Source organism: Hypomesus nipponensis, chromosome 16, assembly GCF_054491055.1.
Source record: "Hypomesus nipponensis isolate SF chromosome 16, ASM5449105v1, whole genome shotgun sequence".
Lineage (NCBI taxonomy): Eukaryota > Metazoa > Chordata > Actinopteri > Osmeriformes > Osmeridae > Hypomesus > Hypomesus nipponensis.
The window spans coordinates 7927130-7945388 of NC_140376.1; the positions used below are offsets into that span (position 1 = coordinate 7927130).

At 47.0% G+C, this 18259-nt stretch overlaps 2 protein-coding genes across 3 annotated transcripts; both read left to right on the forward strand.

The window, feature by feature from the left end:
• Positions 1-972: 972 nt before the first annotated feature.
• mibp (muscle-specific beta 1 integrin binding protein) lies at positions 973-4851 on the forward strand. The gene is made up of 8 exons (XM_084676144.1): positions 973-1155; positions 1851-1941; positions 2485-2533; positions 2727-2901; positions 3739-3810; positions 4026-4132; positions 4363-4448; positions 4544-4851. The coding sequence occupies exons 1-7, from the start codon at positions 1130-1132 to the stop codon at positions 4446-4448; spliced, it is 606 nt and encodes a 201-aa protein (XP_084532270.1). The 5' UTR covers positions 973-1129; the 3' UTR covers positions 4544-4851.
• Positions 4852-9331: 4480 nt separating this feature from the next.
• On the forward strand, positions 9332-13868 carry loxl5a (lysyl oxidase-like 5a). Of its 2 annotated transcripts, XM_084675842.1 has the most exons (7): positions 9332-10496; positions 10686-10794; positions 11404-11541; positions 11776-11932; positions 12148-12243; positions 12351-12466; positions 12621-13868. In XM_084675842.1, the coding sequence occupies exons 1-7, from the start codon at positions 9476-9478 to the stop codon at positions 12625-12627; spliced, it is 1644 nt and encodes a 547-aa protein (XP_084531968.1). In that variant the 5' UTR covers positions 9332-9475; the 3' UTR covers positions 12628-13868. The 2 variants fall into 2 exon arrangements, with proteins under 2 accessions (XP_084531968.1, XP_084531969.1); XM_084675843.1 differs by lacking the exon at positions 12621-13868 and having other exon boundaries at positions 12351-12470.
• Positions 13869-18259: the final 4391 nt, after the last annotated feature.

The window sequence follows — 18259 nt, forward strand, 5'->3', positions numbered from 1 at the left end:
TCTCTCCCCCCCTCTCTCTCTCTCTCTCTCTCTCCCCTCTCTCTCTCTCTTTCTCTCTCTCCCTCTCTCTCTCTCTCTCTCCCCCCCCCTCTCTCTCTCCCTATGTGATCTAAATTCAGCTGCATCCTTATCCTCACAGAGGAAATTTGATTGAGAGAGGCTCAACAATGGCCGTGGTGACACCCATACATGTGTTTACTGTAAAGCTGGATGCGTGAGAGAGGTGGAAGTACCATGTTTGGATAACTGGATAACCCCTGTATGATGACCAACCACCGTCATTCATACATACAGACATACAATCAAGACTATTATTTGAACTGAAGTGAGGTCAAAGTCATATGGGATGATGTGGCTCATTCATTCAAGGTTAAAGATAATAAAACTGCCCAACATGTTATCAGTTCATTCCTATTGTGCAATGCAGATACACCTGTGACACTTCACATATTGTGAACAGGAACAGCTTCATCGCTGTTTGGTAGGCACATTTGCCAGCTCCCCTGTATGAAGAGTAGCCTGCCCATTGTCTTGTCCCGTTGTTAGATGTTTATATTATTATAATCAGTTCAGTTCATGGGGCAGTGGAACCCTGACATCTAAATGTATTATCATCTGTGAATGTTCAGATTGGCATTTTGAACGCTGAAATCTAAATGTGTCTAAATGTATTATCATCTGTGAATGTTCTGACTGGTATTTTCCTTAACCCTCGTGTGTCAGTCTCAGTCAGTTGAATAGACCGGTACTTCCAGAACATGAAGGACGTGGGGCAGGTGCAAAAATGGAAAGTCAACTATATGTAAATTAGACGGGAATCGCAGGCGCTGATTGGAGCCCCTGTGTGTTTAACGGACAGTGGTTGGGTACACCGTAAAAAAGAACATTATTACACTCGACCACGAGGGGTGAGCATCTGCGTGACGCAAGTCACAGTTGGGATATAAAAAGAGGCGAGTCGCGCTCTTTATCAATGAAATAGTTCAGAGAGAAAGGTTCTGGCCGAGCAAACTAAACGACTTTTGACTTGATCGTCATATTTCTTTGTTTGATTTGGATCTGTAGCAGTGTTTTTTATTTACAACCTCGCTTTATTTGAAGTTTGGCAGTCTCCAGAAGTGGATCGAAGATGAAATACATTATAGGAGTTGGCGGGTAAGTCACAATACCTTGCTTACACAATTAAAAGTTCATATAAAATTAACGTATAACCCATTTCAGGGGGTGACATTGTTTCTTCGTAGTACAGTTACAAAAACTAGCCGAGTACGTTTCATAACTAACTTGATCACAGATCTGACTGATGACAAAACAATAACACATGACATGTGCTGTGGCTTGATAGGTAGGTTTCTTGCTAGCTAAGTAGCAAAGTCTTATAACAGTTAATTAATTAAACTGAACTTAAATATAAGTGCGGGCTAGTTAAAATTCGCCTCATGCAATGTTGAAACCCGTTCATCGTTAACTGGGAGTGTGTAGCGAAACGCTTTTTTTGAGCGGGCTATTTGAAATGGTAGGGCGCACTCTTTGGAGAAAAGTGGAGGGAGACTGTTTCAAATGCCTGGTGTACGTGACTATCAGGATTGCAAGCCTGATATCTTTATAAATAAAACGAAAGAAAGGCATGCACGCACAAATTCAACATTGTCAATTTAGTAAATATCGTTATGTAAACAAGACTTTTAATGTATGTATTTGTTTATTATTTTACTGAGTATTAATTCACTCCTTGCCAACACGGAAGTTGTCCCGTACTGTAATGATGGAATTACTATCTAGGTTATTCCCCCCCACCTCTATTTATTTCTCTTTTCCCTCTGGTGATTTTAGTCCTGCTTTCTTTTCAGGGTGACCAACGGTGGGAAGACCACCTTGACAAAAAGACTTATCAAGGCTTTGCCCAACTGCTGTGTGGTGCATCAAGATGACTTTTTCAAGGTAAGTTTTTAGTTGGAACAAGTGTTTAAACAAACGGTTGCATGTCTGCCGTACTGTACTCTGCCACAGGGGTTTCTGTTGGTGTGTTCCCTCCCCCACGTTGATAACCTTACTGATAATCAACTGTAACATGGAAACTTCCTCTTTGCATGCTTCTCTATGCATGGCTTCAGTTATGTTTTTTTTACACACTTCTTGCTTTGTGTTCTTGCTCTCATCAGCCTCCGTTATAAGTATCTATTTTGTATGCAGAAACTGACCTTTTCTATTCACTTGACACACATATAGCAATGCATGCTACGCTTAGTTTCCTAACCCCATAAAAGGGAGACCCAATGTCTCCAAATGGGTGCTATACATCCTTTCCCTAGCTGCATCTGTCCTATCTTCCCTCCTTTTAAGCCTACAGAGATTCTTCTAGACTATTGCATGGCTGTAGCGCTCTCCCTCCTGGCTGTGTCTGTGTCTTGGCCTGGGGTCTTCTGGCAGTGTACAGATTGCACCGAGGTTGCAGCAATGTTTTATTGGTGACTGTTATTTCAGAAACCCGATCAGATAGAAGTCGGGGACGACGGCTTTAGGCAGTGGGATGGTAAGCCTGCATACATTACCGCAGGAGAACAGTAACGCACCCAACCCCCAACATTCCCCTCTATATTTGGCCCACTCCTGAGACGACAAACTCCCACTTAAAAAAAAAAAACTCCACAACCCAGAATGCATTTCCTTTTCCAAAGTGTGCCTCGGCCCTTTAAACTATGCACCCTCGTTTTTGTTCTCTGTAGTGATCACTGCGCTGGACATGGAGGCCATGACCAACACGATACGGGGCTGGGTGGAGAACCCTGTGAAGTTTGCCCGTTCCCACGGCGTCGTCGTGCCGCCCGTCTCCGAGGCGACCGACCCTGACCAGCAGATCCACATTCTCATCGTCGAGGGCTTTCTGCTCTACAACTACAAGTGAGCGCACGTACTCTCACATGCAGCCACTGGAGAAATGCAGTCAGATACATGTCCTTTTCTTATCAGGCAGTGTCGGGTACTAAATAAGGGCGCTTGGATAGGAAAACAAGTAGTCATGAGACCATGCCCGTAGCCCCTGCCCTAATTACATGGAAAGTGGCTAGCCTAGCTAACAAACTTAGCTGCTCATAGGACAGGCTGTGTTTTATCGTCTGAGCTACCTTATGTCTACCACATGCCACGGTCATAGGAACCTAAACAGGTGGTCTCTAGATTAAATGTTCTGAGAACTTGTTAACAATTATGCGGAGGGGGTAATTTCGCTCAAAGGTCACGTGAGTAGTGGGGCTGAGGGGGGGGGGCTGTCATTAGGAGGCTACGCTCTCCGTCACACTGGGGTCGTGTGTCTAGCAGCACTGTTTCTGCAGGGGCGCTGATAAGGGCGTCAGCTGACAAGAAGCCTCTTATGGTGCAAAATGTTTTGGAGCGATGTTTTCTGGAACCGTATCTCCAAGGTGGACCTAGACTGCTGGTCGCGTGCAGATAGTTTAAAGACCGAACCGCCACGAGAATGTTATGTCAGTGTTCCTTTTCTGATGATTTCTGGTGAATTGACACCAAACTGGGACACAGGGAGTGAGACCTTGCTTATCAGATGTTTGTCAAAATCAACTGAGAACTAGCAACGGAAGCCATTTTCAGAGTCAAACTTGGTTGTCCCCAGAGCTGTCACTGTGGAAGATGAGGAAGTGGGACACTGTCATCGGCGTGGAAGTGACCCTGTTGTTCCTTGTCTCTCTCCTCCCCCCCCCCCCCCCCCCCCCCCCCCCCCAGGCCTCTGATGGACGTGTACAACAAGTGCTACTACATCTCCATCCCCTACGAGGAGTGCAAGAGGAGGAGAAGGTGAGCGTTCAGAGCCCCTCAGAGCTCGGGTTCGGTTTCCACGTTCATAACGGGAAACCGTTTGCCCCCAGTTGTCTGTCTGACACACCCCCCCCCCCCCCCCCCCCCCAGTCGTAGACTTGGACACTCCCATATTCTTTACGAACAGGAAGCTGAAAATGCTGCTGCTCAGCAAGTTCTGCCTTCTTAACTACCTTTTTCTTCTCCCTGTTCAGTACGAGACAGTACACCGTGCCAGACCCCCCGGGCCTGTTCGACGGCCACGTCTGGCCCATGTACCAGAAGCACAGGAAGGAGATGGAGGACAGCTGCTTAGACATCGGTAACTACAAACTTCTTTTGGGAGTGTGTTGGGGTGGATATTGGGATTGGAGAAGTGCTTTGACATTGGTACCTAGGAAGTCTGTTCTGGGAGGAGGAATGTGGCTAGGCAAGATCTAATCTGATAAACGGTTCGCTTTTGTTTTTTTAGAATATTTTCTTTTTATTTGGTGCTCATTGTGTCCAGGAGCAGTGGGTCAGTGCTTGATCTTTGCTGTCCTTGTCTTGCAGAGTATCTGGATGGGTTGAGGTCGAAAGAGGAGATCTACCAGCATGTGTATGAGGACATCCAGAACACTCTGCTCAATCGTTTATAGGTAAGCTCTGCCTCCTTCACGATGGGCCAGTCTCAGATTGATAGACAAGTTGGACCAGCGTTTCAGTGATCTAACTGGACTTTTTGTCTCCACAGCAGGAGGATGCCTTCCAGCCTGTAAAAAATTAATTGTGTAAATAGCGCCAAGATTGAAGACCATTTTTAGTTGTTGTTTTTTTTTTTACCATTTTCTTTTTTTTCAAACATTATTCCCTTTTGTAAATAGTTTGACGGAATATTAATTTATCAATTTTTTTTTTGTCTGAATTTTAAGTTGGGTATGTTTTTGTTCCCAATTCAACTCATTCTGTTGCTGTGAAGTCAGCACTGGCCACAGTTGATACTAAGTGCTGTCTATCCAGAAGTAATAAAATGGGATGCCACCCTTTTTTATTAAAACCTTACCACTGTGTCCTGTCCTCAATAGTAATACAGTGCACATTCATCTGTGTACAACTTTCCAGCTGATCCGATCATGGGGTCGCTAACGAACCCATTCCAGCTGTTATTGTTCTATTGGATTAGGTCTACGAACACCGCATGACGCACCAACTCAGACAACTCGCCCTCTTAGTTTAGCCACCCGATTCAGTTATCGGAAAAAAGTGGCACACAAGCTTATTCCGAGACCGCGTAGACAGAGGAACATTTGTAGGGGGGCAAGGCCATGTGAAACATCTGACCAGAGGATGTGTTCAACGCATTGCCACCGCCTGTTCTGGAGGGATGCTAGAGCTAGTCAGACTAAACACCAGATTCAGCTCATTAGAGCTGTATTGGCTCTGTGTACGTGCCAACAGCACCACATTCCACGTTGAATCAATAGGCCAGTGTGATTCCTCATTGCCCCTGAGGGAATACCTGTTAGCAGAGGAGCGCTATTCTGGTGGATGCAGTGGGCGCGTCGTGAGTATGGTGTCACATGGCTAACACAACTGTCAAACTATCGGAGCAGCCAACTTCACCATGGCATGCAAATGCACGCCACGGTATAAAAGAAGGGTGAAGTACCGCAAGGTCACTCAGCCAAGATGAGTTCAGCAGGAGTGAGAAGCTGATTAGTTGGTTGAAAACTGAATGTGTGCACTGTATCTGGTTGTGGTCAAGTAGCTGACAGGAATGTAACTGAGGTGGGATTGTAGGTCAGGCAGCTGATCTCTGGGACTCATGTCTCGGTCTTATGTAGAATTCATAGAAAGTTCAAATCTGCCGTTTTTCCAACTGTTTTCCTACACTGCTCTAGCTCGGTGTGTGTTATTCTCCTACCCCCCCCCCCCCCCTATACCTGTGTGCCAAGAATCTTGCTGAAGTGTCGTGTAACCTGGTGACAATGGAGTGCATAATGACAGGTAGAAGTGACACTGTTGACTGGACTGAACTGAACCCACTGCAGCATGTGTGTGTCAAAGCTCGTTATCACTGTTGAGTGCAGCCCTCATAAGGAACTCGATTAGCTTCACCGAAAACCAACCTAGACTTCCTATGAGTCCATGTGGTCACTACCGAGAGATGACCTTATACATGTTTCTACCCTTTACATTTGTGGATTCATGACACTGACATGGTGAAAGATCACAATATACAAATGTCCTTGTGCATCCTCCCAACACCTGGAATTCCCCTCACGGACACGCACACAGGCCTGCTCTAACAAGGCTTGGATTACTGAAAGCTGCTTTACACTAAAGTCTACTGAAGTCTGAACTATGAGAAAGCATCCTGTCTAGACATATTTCCTGTGACAAAACTGACCTCATTTTTAGGAAGGAAAAAGTCTGGATGAACTACCATCTCCTAGTTAGTCTGCTAGTCTCCTAACTAGTCTGTGTAGCATTGTGACCCCTCTGTTACTGTATCACATCTCCCAGACTCCCACTGTTTTTGTTGTGGAACACGGAATCATCCGGATTTAGCTGTGGGATTGTTCTGTTCCTGTCAGAGAGAAGCTCTCTGTGTTTGATATGGGGACATGCTGTTCACCTGGGACCGGACAGGCTGCTGAAGCCTGACTTTTGATCATCAGCCTTCGCTGACATCTTTATGGAACCAAATCTGTCATTGGTTATGAGAGACATTGTAAATCTGTGTTTTATTATGACACCTGAGATAGGAACCTGTTTACCAGGAAAGGTGTTACAAGGTCAGCAAAATAGAACTTTATAGACAACTAGTACCTTGATAAACATGGTTGGTCTTTTGTTTGTTTTCGACACATACCACATGGCCCTGGCTGATAATTTTTTTTTATTAATTAAACTTTGACATTGCACTGTTTGAAGTCACATGAAAGAGTTCCACTGTAGCTACCTTCCTGCAATGGCTTGCTGTCTGTGGCTTCTGGAGACCTGGAGTCAAATGTGTCGACCGGTGTGTTTCAGCAGCTAAAGACCACATGCTAACACACACATCCAGTTAGTTAGAGCCAGCCTGAGCCAACCACAGCTCGTAATGACTGACCGCTTGAACTCAGATTCTCTCTCTCTTTCTTCTTACGTTTGCATCTCTCTCTTTTCATTTTTTTTGTCTCTGCCTCACACACACACCTACGTTGCACAAAGACACACACACACCTACGTTGCTGAAAGGCCCTGAGTGCCTGTGGACATAGGCAGGGTGTTTGTTTATATTTAGCTTGGATTCTTGCCGTGTCAGGGGAAGGGGATGATATGGGGGGGGCTTTCACAGAGACAGACACCCTACTAATCCACAGCATGACTGGCGGGACGACCACACATACCCTGGGGGGTGGGGGGGGCAAGCGGGGGAAAGGTGAGGCCCTCTAAACCTCTGGCCCCTTTCTATCCTCCCTACACTCACTGCCTCACGTCACTGGAAATAGAGAGAGAGCGAGAGAGAGAGAAATAACCTTGGCGCTTGCATTCCCTGTCATCTCCCGGCAACCAGAGCGCGAAAAAGGTTCTCTGTCGCCGTGTGATGTGAGCGTGGAGAGGGCCGCGCGGGGGGAGCTGAAGCGGACATGGCCACCGTTTGGGCCAATGAGGGCCTGGTATCAGGGGCACCGTCTGGGCCAATGAGGGCCTGGTATCGGGGGCACCGTCTGGGCCAATGAGGGCCTGGTATCAGGGGCACCGTCTGGGCCAATGAGGGCCTGGTATCAGGGGCACCGTCTGGGCCAATGAGGGCCTGGTATCAGAGGCCCTTCTGGCATCCCCAGAGGATACTGGTGGGAGGAAAAATGCCAGCCGTGACTCGAATGGTTAACATGAGAGACCAAGAATAATGGTAGAGCCTCGGTCAACACCTCACATGTACTGTAGCTTCTGTGTGGTATAAATTATACTTTGTGTAACAGTTTGTGTTGGCTGAGAACTGACGAGATCAGGTGGCAGTTAGACCACTCTGAGATGTCTTCCCCACGAACAGATGTGACACAGGAAAGTACAACTGGCCTTACAGCAGCGATGGGAGAAACATGGGAGATCATGTGCTTGTCAATGCCACATCACCGCAGCTATCCCCTCGTAGATCACTCGCGGTTTGTGTCGCTGCCATTAATCTAACCAGGATTGACATCTCATAAAACTGTCACTGAAATGAGAACAATCTATGTGCTTTATACCTTCCTATACTTCATAATAGCCATCATCCAAAAGTCCTCAATTTGGAGCTTACAGCTTATGACAATGAAGATCATTTAAATGTTTTCATGTATTTGACCTTTAATTTGTAACGATAGCTGTGATGATCTAGATAATACTTAATGAGTAACATGTTTTATTTTATTTGATATTTCATGTACGCCCTTGTTGGATAATTTAAAAGTCACAATATTTTCTTTAGTTAAAAATAGCCAACCGCCGACCTGTACAACTGGATAGCCATGCAGGGAAAGTCCAACTTGACGACAGGCCGTATGGTAAGTATTTTGTAGTTTTCCTTTGACGGGGTCAGGTGCTCTCTCTGTACTTTTCCGTGTGCATGAGGAACAAGAGAAGGTGACGTTGGCCAACGCCAGTGCACTCCAATCCACGATCAGCTGATATTTCCTAATACTCGCCCTAGCCATTAAGGGGAGGAAGGCTGTGCAACAGTGTTCGAAATGTAACATTCTTTACTAGGTGACCACTGCCACCGTGCGGTATAGACTGCCGCGAAAAATCTGATAGACCAAAAAAGTCCAGAAAGATTTACTTTTGCTTCTCTTGAGTCAGGGTTTCTTATGCAGTTTGGTTTCCTTTGTTTACAGACTACATTTCTGCAATACTGTATTTGATAAACGTTGGAGGAGGTAACCAAGAAACGGGATAGCGAACTTTTACAGTGGGGTTTACAGTGGTAGTTGCAAGTTTAAGCGCTTTGCAAGGGTAGCGCGCCACCTGCATGTGTGCGCTTATTTTGACATTCAAAGCTTTGATGGGAAAACCTCCCTGTCCTCTTAAGATGTTGATTGGAAACATACTAGACATATAGTTGTGATTCTTTGTGTAGTTTGGCGTAGGACGTCTCTTAACTTTAACAAACAGGAATAATGAGGTATAATAGGTTACAATAGAACTTGTGCTCAAACTCAAAATAAGAGCAAACTGTTTAATCAATTCTGTCACAAAATACCAGATTCTGGTAGATTTTCTGTATATACAGTAGACATCTCGCCTTTCATGTCAGGAGTGTGATATCTCTCTTTGAGTCCTCCCACCTATGCTCAAGATTGACTTTATCCTGAACAAATACTTGTGTAACTCTCAGGCGTTGGTGAAGAAATGGTTAAGTGACACATGGTCTTTTTCTTGGAAAGAAGCCCCGGTCTGGCTTTTTAACGTTTGTACCGCATGGGTAGACACAAACTCCTTGTATGAAAGTGAAAGCCTCACATTTCCTCCATCCAGGTAGTTCCCGTTATACTCGCGCCATGGTGCTTTTGTGCGCAACCGCGTGACGGAATCAAGCTTGTCTACAAAACACTACCTGTGTTCCATCATATTTTCGCAGAAGTGTCAAATACAAAGTTGACGTGCCGGTGTTTGTGTAGTGCTGCAGGAAGCCTTCTGTGCACCCGGTCAGTTCACCATGGAGAAGACAGCTCTCGTCCTTTTCTGCCTTCTCCACATTCTGGTGGTGCGTTTGAGCACTGGACAGCAACATTTACGCGCGCGTGTTGGTGGACCGTGGAAACACCGAATTCAGTGGGAGAACAACGGTCGTGTGTATAGTTTACTCAGCACGGGGTCAGAGTACCACTCGCCGGTACAAGCGAGGAGACAGCAGCAACTTTACCTGACCACCAAAGGGCACAACCGACACCCCCCAGGCGCGCCAATCAGATCCCCCAGGACTGGTTCTCCCGATTTAGAGGAGCGGAACGGAGGGCATTCGGAACGCCGAGCACGCGGAGAGTTGGACACCTCAGTTCTAGGTTCAGAAGTCCGTCAATATATTGTCGCAACGGGCCGCCACACCACTGGTGCAAGAAATCAGCCGCGAGTAGAGACCGCGGTGGCGGGATACCCGGGCACCCGTCCCCCCCCTCAAGAATCCCGTTCCAATATCTCCGTTTCCTCGCCAATACAAGAATTTTCGGGAAGTGGAATTCAAAGAAGTGGAAGGAGACTTGCTTTGAGTGGTGTAAACCTGTCGGGTCCAGAACAAATGATGTCCACTGCGGTACCAATAAGATCAGTTAATTTTACGGACGACCGGGGCGCCGGTCAGGAGCGACCCACAACAGCGCGTCTCAACAACTTTGAGGATGACAGCAACGGACGCAGAATACCGCAACGTTCCAGTGTGGATAACACTCACAGTGCCCAAATAACGCGTTCCCCTCCTTCGTCCAGAGCTGTTGGGGCACCTGCGAATGTATCTCCAACTGCTCTTTCCAACAATGCAGTCGAGACGCATATTACACGCCCACAGCGCGTGGAACCCAGGACCGTGGATAACATGATAGGCGACGACCCACAGAACCCCAACAAGAACCACCGGAACTCGGTGTTCTACAACATGTACCCGTCTTCAGGCGCAAGGACCAGAGGCTCCATGCGCCAACCGCGGCCAGACATGGGCTATGGCACACGATTCTTCCATAACGGTAAGCAGAAGTAACAAAACATGGTATCCCTATAAAAGACACCCCAGTCATGTAATGAATCAAATAAATACAAATTGAGATGTGTCATGATTCAATCGGATAGGTCTGCGTTTTCAGTAGCCTGGTCGACTCCCAGTCTCAGTCTCGAGAGAGAGTAGATGTAGGTGATGGTGCTGTGTTCCTCCCCAGGTCTCCCAGACCTGATCCCTGACCCCTACTACATCCAGGCTGCCTCCTACATCCAGCGTGTGCAGATGTATGCTCTCAGGTGTGCCGAGGAGGAAAACTGTCTGTCAAGGTAATCATTTATGACATTGTTTTACCAGTGCAGTATTACTTTGCTACGTTAATGACAATTTAGGCCACAAGCTCATGTCTGGACCCAAGTTTGATCCACATCCAATCCACAGGTTTAACAGATGCTGGGAATAAGTCATTGTGTACCTTTTTTTGAGTTGTTGGAGCAAATGTCCTTTGCGGTTGCCAGGTCTGGTTGTGTTGACCAGACTTCTTTGGCTCCTGCCCAGTTGGAAGTTACAGTACAATAATAGAGCTGCAGCACAAAACCTGGCAACCGACCTCGGTTCTCTCTCCTCGGCTCAGTGCCCCGCCAAGTAAAATAATCTCTACATGAAAGCATCTTGAGGTGAATGCAAGACTGTTGAAAAAACCTTGTACAGCCTTCTCCCCTGAGCCCTGCACATCACACCTTGGTAACACACTACGGTAACTGTTACCAACAGTCTGCTTGGACGCTGTAGATCCAGCTGTAGTAAGGAGCCTAATCTGGTCCCCCGGTTACCACATTCCCAGGGTTCCAAATCTCCTTGGTTGCCACAATTACAGCCTCCCTCTGTTGTCAAGCGCAAGGTCAAGCTATTTCATGACGTCCCTTGTTGTGGTGCAGGTCGGCGTCCCATCCGAGTGTCAGAGATCTGGACTACAGGGTTCTGCTGCGGTTCCCCCAGAGGGTGAAGAACCAGGGGACCGCAGACTTCCTTCCGGTCAAGCCCCGCCACGAGTGGGAGTGGCATAGCTGTCATCAGTAAGTCCAAGAGGCCTGTGTGTGTGTGTGTGTGTAGGTGCGTGTGTGTGTAGATGTATGTGTGTGTAGGTGTGCGCGTGTGTAGACACAAATCCAGACATTGATCCATTTCTGTGTGTGAGGTATGGAGGATTTTGACATGTCCCATTTTCCGTGACGCAAAGTAATCAAACTTCATCTTACTGGGGGAAATCGTCCGCCAAAGTCTCACCGGTGTCCTGCACACGTCCCCAGGCACTACCACAGCATGGAAGCCTTCAGTAACTACGACCTCCTGGACATCCCCTCGGGCAGGAAGGTGGCTGAGGGTCACAAGGCCAGTTTCTGCCTGGAGGACACCGGCTGCGACCCCGGAGTGCGCCGCCGCTACGCCTGCACCGCCCACACACAGGTGCTTCGCTCTGCCAGCCCATCCACCCACCTCTCCTTCCATCCATTCAATCTTGAAGTCCTTCATTAAATCAGTCGTTAATTCAGTCATTTATCTATTTTTTTCATCCAGTCAGTCAGTCAGTGAATATATTCGAGCATTCAATCGCGTACATTTTCCACCTTTCGATTCACTCGATATCCTTTGTACTGAAGTGTGGTTTGTATGTGTTGCAGGGGCTCGGCCCCGGATGCTATGACACGTACAACGCCAACATCGACTGCCAGTGGATCGACATCACGGATGTGCCGCCGGGAAACTACATCCTTAAGGTTGAACCGGGCGAATCATATGTGGAGCCCAGTCAGCACAGTAGTGGAGGGCAGCGAGGCAGAGCGGGGCTACGTCAGAGCTAACCCATGGCGTCTTTCCCATCCAGGTGACAGTGAACCCGACCATGCAAGTGCAGGAGTCCGACTTTTCCAACAACGTGGTGAGATGTGACATCAGGTACACTGGCACCCATGTCCAAGCCAGGAATTGCATGATCACCGGGTAGGTCTGTCTATCCCCCCCCCCCCCCCACACACACACACACACACAAACAAACACACATACCCGCACGCACACACCGATCTCTCTCTCTAGTGTCCAGAGACACCTTCTGGAGGTGGAGAGATCTCAGTTGAACTGGGTTGATTTTTCACAGAAGTTAACGTGGATATCGTCAACTCCCGCGAGGAACTCTGGTCCCTGGCAGATGGATGCATCAGTGTGCGTCTGTCTCAGCTGAGGAAACCGTCTCCCGTCCTCAGCACTCCCAAGATAGCTGGCACCAGCCAATGTCTTACACTCTGTCGGCTCGTATCTACTTAGCTCCAGTAACTATTGTATATACTATTATCGTGGATCTCCTGTGCGGTTGTGTTGTGTGTGTGTGTCGTGTGTGTCGTGTGTGTGTGTCGTGTGTGTCGTGTGTGTGTGTCGTGTGGGAGTCCAATGTCTCGTGTGACCCCGGCGCTAGGCTGTAGCTGTGTGTTCGAGGGTTATCTACGGTGGCCCTCGGGTGCACACCACAGCAGCATTAGCGAAGCAAACAAAAGTTGAAAACACTACAACATTAACACACAACACAACGACATTAACAAAAACGAAACATTTATGAAAACGCTACATTTAAAAACAATCCACTACTTACAACACAACAGCATTGGTTCACACTACCAACATCAGCCAAGAACACTGCAGCATTAGCCGAGAACACCGCAACATTAGCCGAGAACACAACAGCATTAGCACAAAACACAACTACATTTGCAGAAACGCTGCATTTCAAGTTCAAACCAAATTGTTCTCCAGACCACTAGGGGCAGTACGAAGTGGAATTAATTGGGTTCTCCCCAAAATAAAAACTTTTTGACAGCCGGTCAATTTGAAATCATTCAAATGCTAATGTTGCTGTGGTGTGCACCCGTGGACCACCGTAGTTATCCATCCTCAGACATAACAAACAAGCCAAGGAAAACTCCGGTCAAACCCCAAAGAAAGATTAATGCTGTGTTTCTCTCAGCCGGTGGGTATTTGGAGAAGGTCAATGGGGCCCGGGCTCCTGTCTCCCATTCGCATGCTGAAGGAGAATTGTTACTGTGCTGAGTCATCCATTGACTTTATAAAGTGTCCAGAGGATTTTATGAGTTGGGCCAACAGCTATGTACTGTATTTATAACACAATATTAATCAAGTAAATATCCCTATGTACGCATCACTGTATGTATGGCATGAATGACTTTCTGTAATTTTTTGGACTTGCACTGCCAAAGCCGATTGGAGAAACCCAATACAACTGTACAATAGTGTTATGATGTGTTTCGTTTTATTGGTGACAGACTGAATGGTTTTTCTGTCGTTTGCGAGCTGATGTACTTTGTTTTGTGTGGGTATAATTGGAAATAAAGGTTGCCTCAGACTAACACATTGTTCTGTGTTTACAGTCACTTAAGGACTATCAGAAGCCCATTCACTGACATCCATAAAATAAAATATTTCACTGAATAATTTGTCCAAATATTTAGTTCGGTGACGTCACATCAGCCTGTGTTTTATTTCAGCAGACCCATTGCAGAGAGGAAAGTGGCTATTTTCTTAAATGAGTTCGAAAAACATGGCGTGCCTGAGAGAAAAGTACAGTATAAAACCAACCCAACTTAGCACATAACGAGTATCGGAAATGGAAAGGTAAACACGATTGAACACGGCTGCTGTCGTACCGCGTGTGTGTGTTCACCAGGTGGTGTGAGAGGGGTCAGAGCAGGTCCATTCCGCTGGTGTCTCCTCCATTACGAATGCCTGGGCAGGACTGAGACATGTTTACATACAGCTCCGGTGCTAAGTAAGGCCACTGTCTCCTGTACGCTTGGAAGAAATGGAAAACATTTCACCTGAATGCTCCTGATGTATTCATGGCAGTCAGTCTGGGTGGTGGCACTGTAGAGCGTGTGTGTGTGTGTGTGTGTGTGTACATGGGTAATGAGAGACGAGAGGACAGGTTGGATACAACCTCATAGCTCTGTTATGTCAAACATGCTTAGGACGCCACTGTGTCCTGATTGATCAGATGTAGTATATCAGTCGTTAAAAGAACAAGCCCAAATCCAGTCAATGCCTTGAGGGGTGGAATGTGACTGGGGGGGCTTACGTGTGCCCTAAGATTGCATCACGTTCGGCGGTTACTAACTTGTGAGCCCAGTTTTGTTCAAGGAGGAAATATTTTGGATTGTGCCTTCAATGATCCACAACAGAATGTTCTGGAGCTAAAGGTACCTAAGTGTAGCTTAGCTGCACTCTGCAGGCATCCAGTCCAGACTCTACTGCAGGAGTGGCACCTCTAACATCCTCTGGAAGGGCATGGCAGCAAGGAAGTAGGCCTGGGATGAAAGGTGACGGCAGAAAGGTGGAGGCTGAGACTAGGGGTGAGGCTGGGGCTGTGACTAAGGCTAAGGCTGGGGCTGAGGTCATCGAGTCAAATGTACTTTATAGCTCACCATCACTTCTCTCCATGAAACTGTGACAACATTTAGTATCCACCCTGTCCCTATTCATAGTCCTTCACACCAGGCTATGTCTGCTTTAAAGCAAGGTAGCGTGACAGGCAGGAACACACAATCCTGGCCTGCATGACATATGAGCGCTAATACGGTGCAGCCAAGAACCATAGAGTTGATCTCGACGTACTCCTATAGAGGAGACAGGGATGGTGCCCGTCAACAGACGACCCTCCTCTTTACCCCCTGAGCCACAGCCGCCCCAAGGCACACAGCACAGTAGGAACACTGCACCCCTGATATCCGTCGGCAAACCGACGTCGGCAGGTCAAATACAATTCTCCCGTGGCCCTGTCCAAACATGGCTCCTCGGCGGAACCCCCGCCATCTTTGGTCAAAGCCGGCGTGCTGAGTGTTTGAGCGTGACAGGAGGTCAGAGAGGAGCCTGTCGAGGGGAAGGCGGGAGGGGGGAGGGAGAGAGGCGGCGGGGGCGTTTGTTCGGGGGCAGCCTGACGTGTTAAGTCCCGAGGGTGGGCAAGCTTCTTCCCGCCCGCCCCTGGAGGATGGCAGGGAGCAGAGAAATTCCACAGCGAGTGTGTCAGCCAGAAGACCCAGCCAGATCCTGCTTAGATCAGCAGCTAATATAGGAGCTAACCTGTATTTATCATCGACTTGAATTGTCTGTCTCCCCGTCTGCTTACCTCGCCTGGCTGTTTCACAGTAAACAGACTACGGCCTTCAAACCATCCCACCATTCAGAGTAAGATTGAACGCTTGGCCTGGTAACAAGTTAGCGTCTTGATTGTGTGAAGTGACCGCCGTTTCATCTTAATGAAACCATTGGCCTGAGACTCTCTGAGGGCTGTTATGTTCCACAGAGAGACGTATTTAGAATGTCTGATACCACCACACCTGTTTGTTCAGAGTGGACAGTTAAGAAGGGGAACATTGAGGTAGACTTCATTTGTGTGTTTGGAGTTGACGAGCAAAAAAGTCTGACGTTTTAGCACGTAGACAGTGTTTACCTGGGCAGGACAGGAGACTTTCTGAACTTTCTGGAAGGTTTGCACATCATTACACATTAACAAGTTTCCCCCGTTTGAAATAGAAGAAGAATGTTGGTGTGCTTAATGGCCCTGTACTTTTCCTCCAAAGCTCCTGTACAAACAGTAAAGACCAGTCAATGTGCCATCTGTAGCATATACAGTCATTTTTAGCCCCAGTGAAATCCGGTTATTCTATTATTCTTGGGGAGGGAGACCAGCCGGATGGGCTGTAGGTAGGAGGGGTGGGGTAGGCGAGGAGAGAGAGGGACGAGAGCTAGGTGACGAGACCGGACTGGTGGGTCGGTAGGAAAGGAGAGGAAAGTGATGGGGATGTGGGAGAGAAGAGGGAAGAAGAGAGGAGAAAACCGTGGTGGTAGGAGAGGAGAGGGGTTACTTAAAATACATTTTTAAATTCCGGTGTTGGTCTGCAGTCATGGTTTTGACATGGTAGTGTGTGCCAGGCCGTCCACTGGCCCCCCATCTGCCCACCATGCCCAGAGAGGAGGCACCTGGAACCAGGGGCAGGTGAGATCCCTCTACAGACTCCAGACTTGAGAATGCACACTATAGGCTGTGACTGTTTTGGAAATGAACACATTAGTTTGTCAAGAGGTTATATTGAAATGAAAGCCCACAGAAATGTATACCTATATTATAGTCACCAAAGGCCTATTTTATTTCATTACATTTAGTCATTTAGCAGACGCTCTTATCCAGAGCGACTTACACTAAGTACAGGGACATTCCCTCCGAGGCAAGTAGGGTGAAGTGCCTTGCCCAAGGACATATCATTTTCACACGGCCGGGAATCGAACCGACAACCTTGTGATTAAAAGCCCGATTCCCTAATCGCTCAGCCCCCGGGGTCAGATGGCTTTTGACAATATCCTTTAACAATATCTTTTCAACCAATCTGCTAGATTGTCTTATTCAGCCCTCTCCTGGCCCTGTGTGATCTTTTCCTAGCCAGACATGGTTTCAGACACAAGCAGGAGACGGGGGGGGGGGGGGGATTGAGGAAGGGGTGAGAGCAGGGTCTATAGGGGTGGATGTATAGCTCAGTACATCTCAGACAAGAGTCAAATAAACAGAGACATGGACACTGGCCATGCAGAACCACAAATATACACACAGTCGACTGCCATGCCGCTGTTATTTCCCATCACATAGACGTGGTTTTCAGTCCAGTGTGATTCACTCAAAAATTGTAAATGTGCCATTTTCAGGTGTTAGAAATACATACTTTGGAATTTGTTATTGCACCTCCATACAAAGCACTCATAACAAGTACTAGTAACAAATCACACAGTGACAGGCAGTGTTAATAGATGAAATGAGAACAGCTAGTTCTGGTCAGGAATTTCCATTTCTCCAGCCTTTACTTACTTCTTGAGGTTCCAGGAGAAGTCTGAGTTCTTCAAACAATGGCGCCCTCTGGTGGTGATAACACAATATTTGATGACGTGTGAGCGAAATGTTTTTACCACTGGTGCAATATAGTAACAATAACATCTGAACCCTGTGGGATCGCTTTAGATGGAACAAAATAAATAAGGTTTGCAATGTTATGGGTTTTTGATTTGTTCCGCTTTTTAAAAGACTCGTTTGACAAAATATTTCCGCAGACCTTACACCACCAATAATAACAGCCAGGGCCGGTGGAATCTTAAGAAGAGAGAAAACCTCTCGACCTCAAATCATCAGTCACACGAACACCCGCGCACACACATCCTAGTGCTTTTACACAATCACAAACACGTGCATATTTTAATGCATTCCTCATTTGGTGACCAGGATATTAGGTTGCGTTTACTAGTTGTGTAATGTGTGGGGAGAAAAGTTCATTATTATGAGCATACAACTCTGCCAATACATTTGACTGTAAAGTTGTGCTTTTATGGGCTACATAAGTTATGTTCAGTATGAAAGATATTGCCTTTGTTTTAAAGCACACTTCTGGAACACTTTTACACAGATCCACATGATGGTGCTATTTCATCAGTAAGAGAAACTCATTCACACAGCCACATTTGACCTAAGATTGTCATCTTTAGGCGTGGTGAATGACTGTCTTGAGCAAATAACGAATTGCGCAAGATCAACACACACAAGTGATGTGTATGGTGACAAAGTGCCCTGGTCATGCAATTCATGATTTGCCTGTAATTACAACTCTTTCAGACTTCCTTCCTTATTGAGGTCATGCCTTTTCTGGCAACAGACGTCTATTGTACACTGTGTGGCAATATCAGTCTGACTTC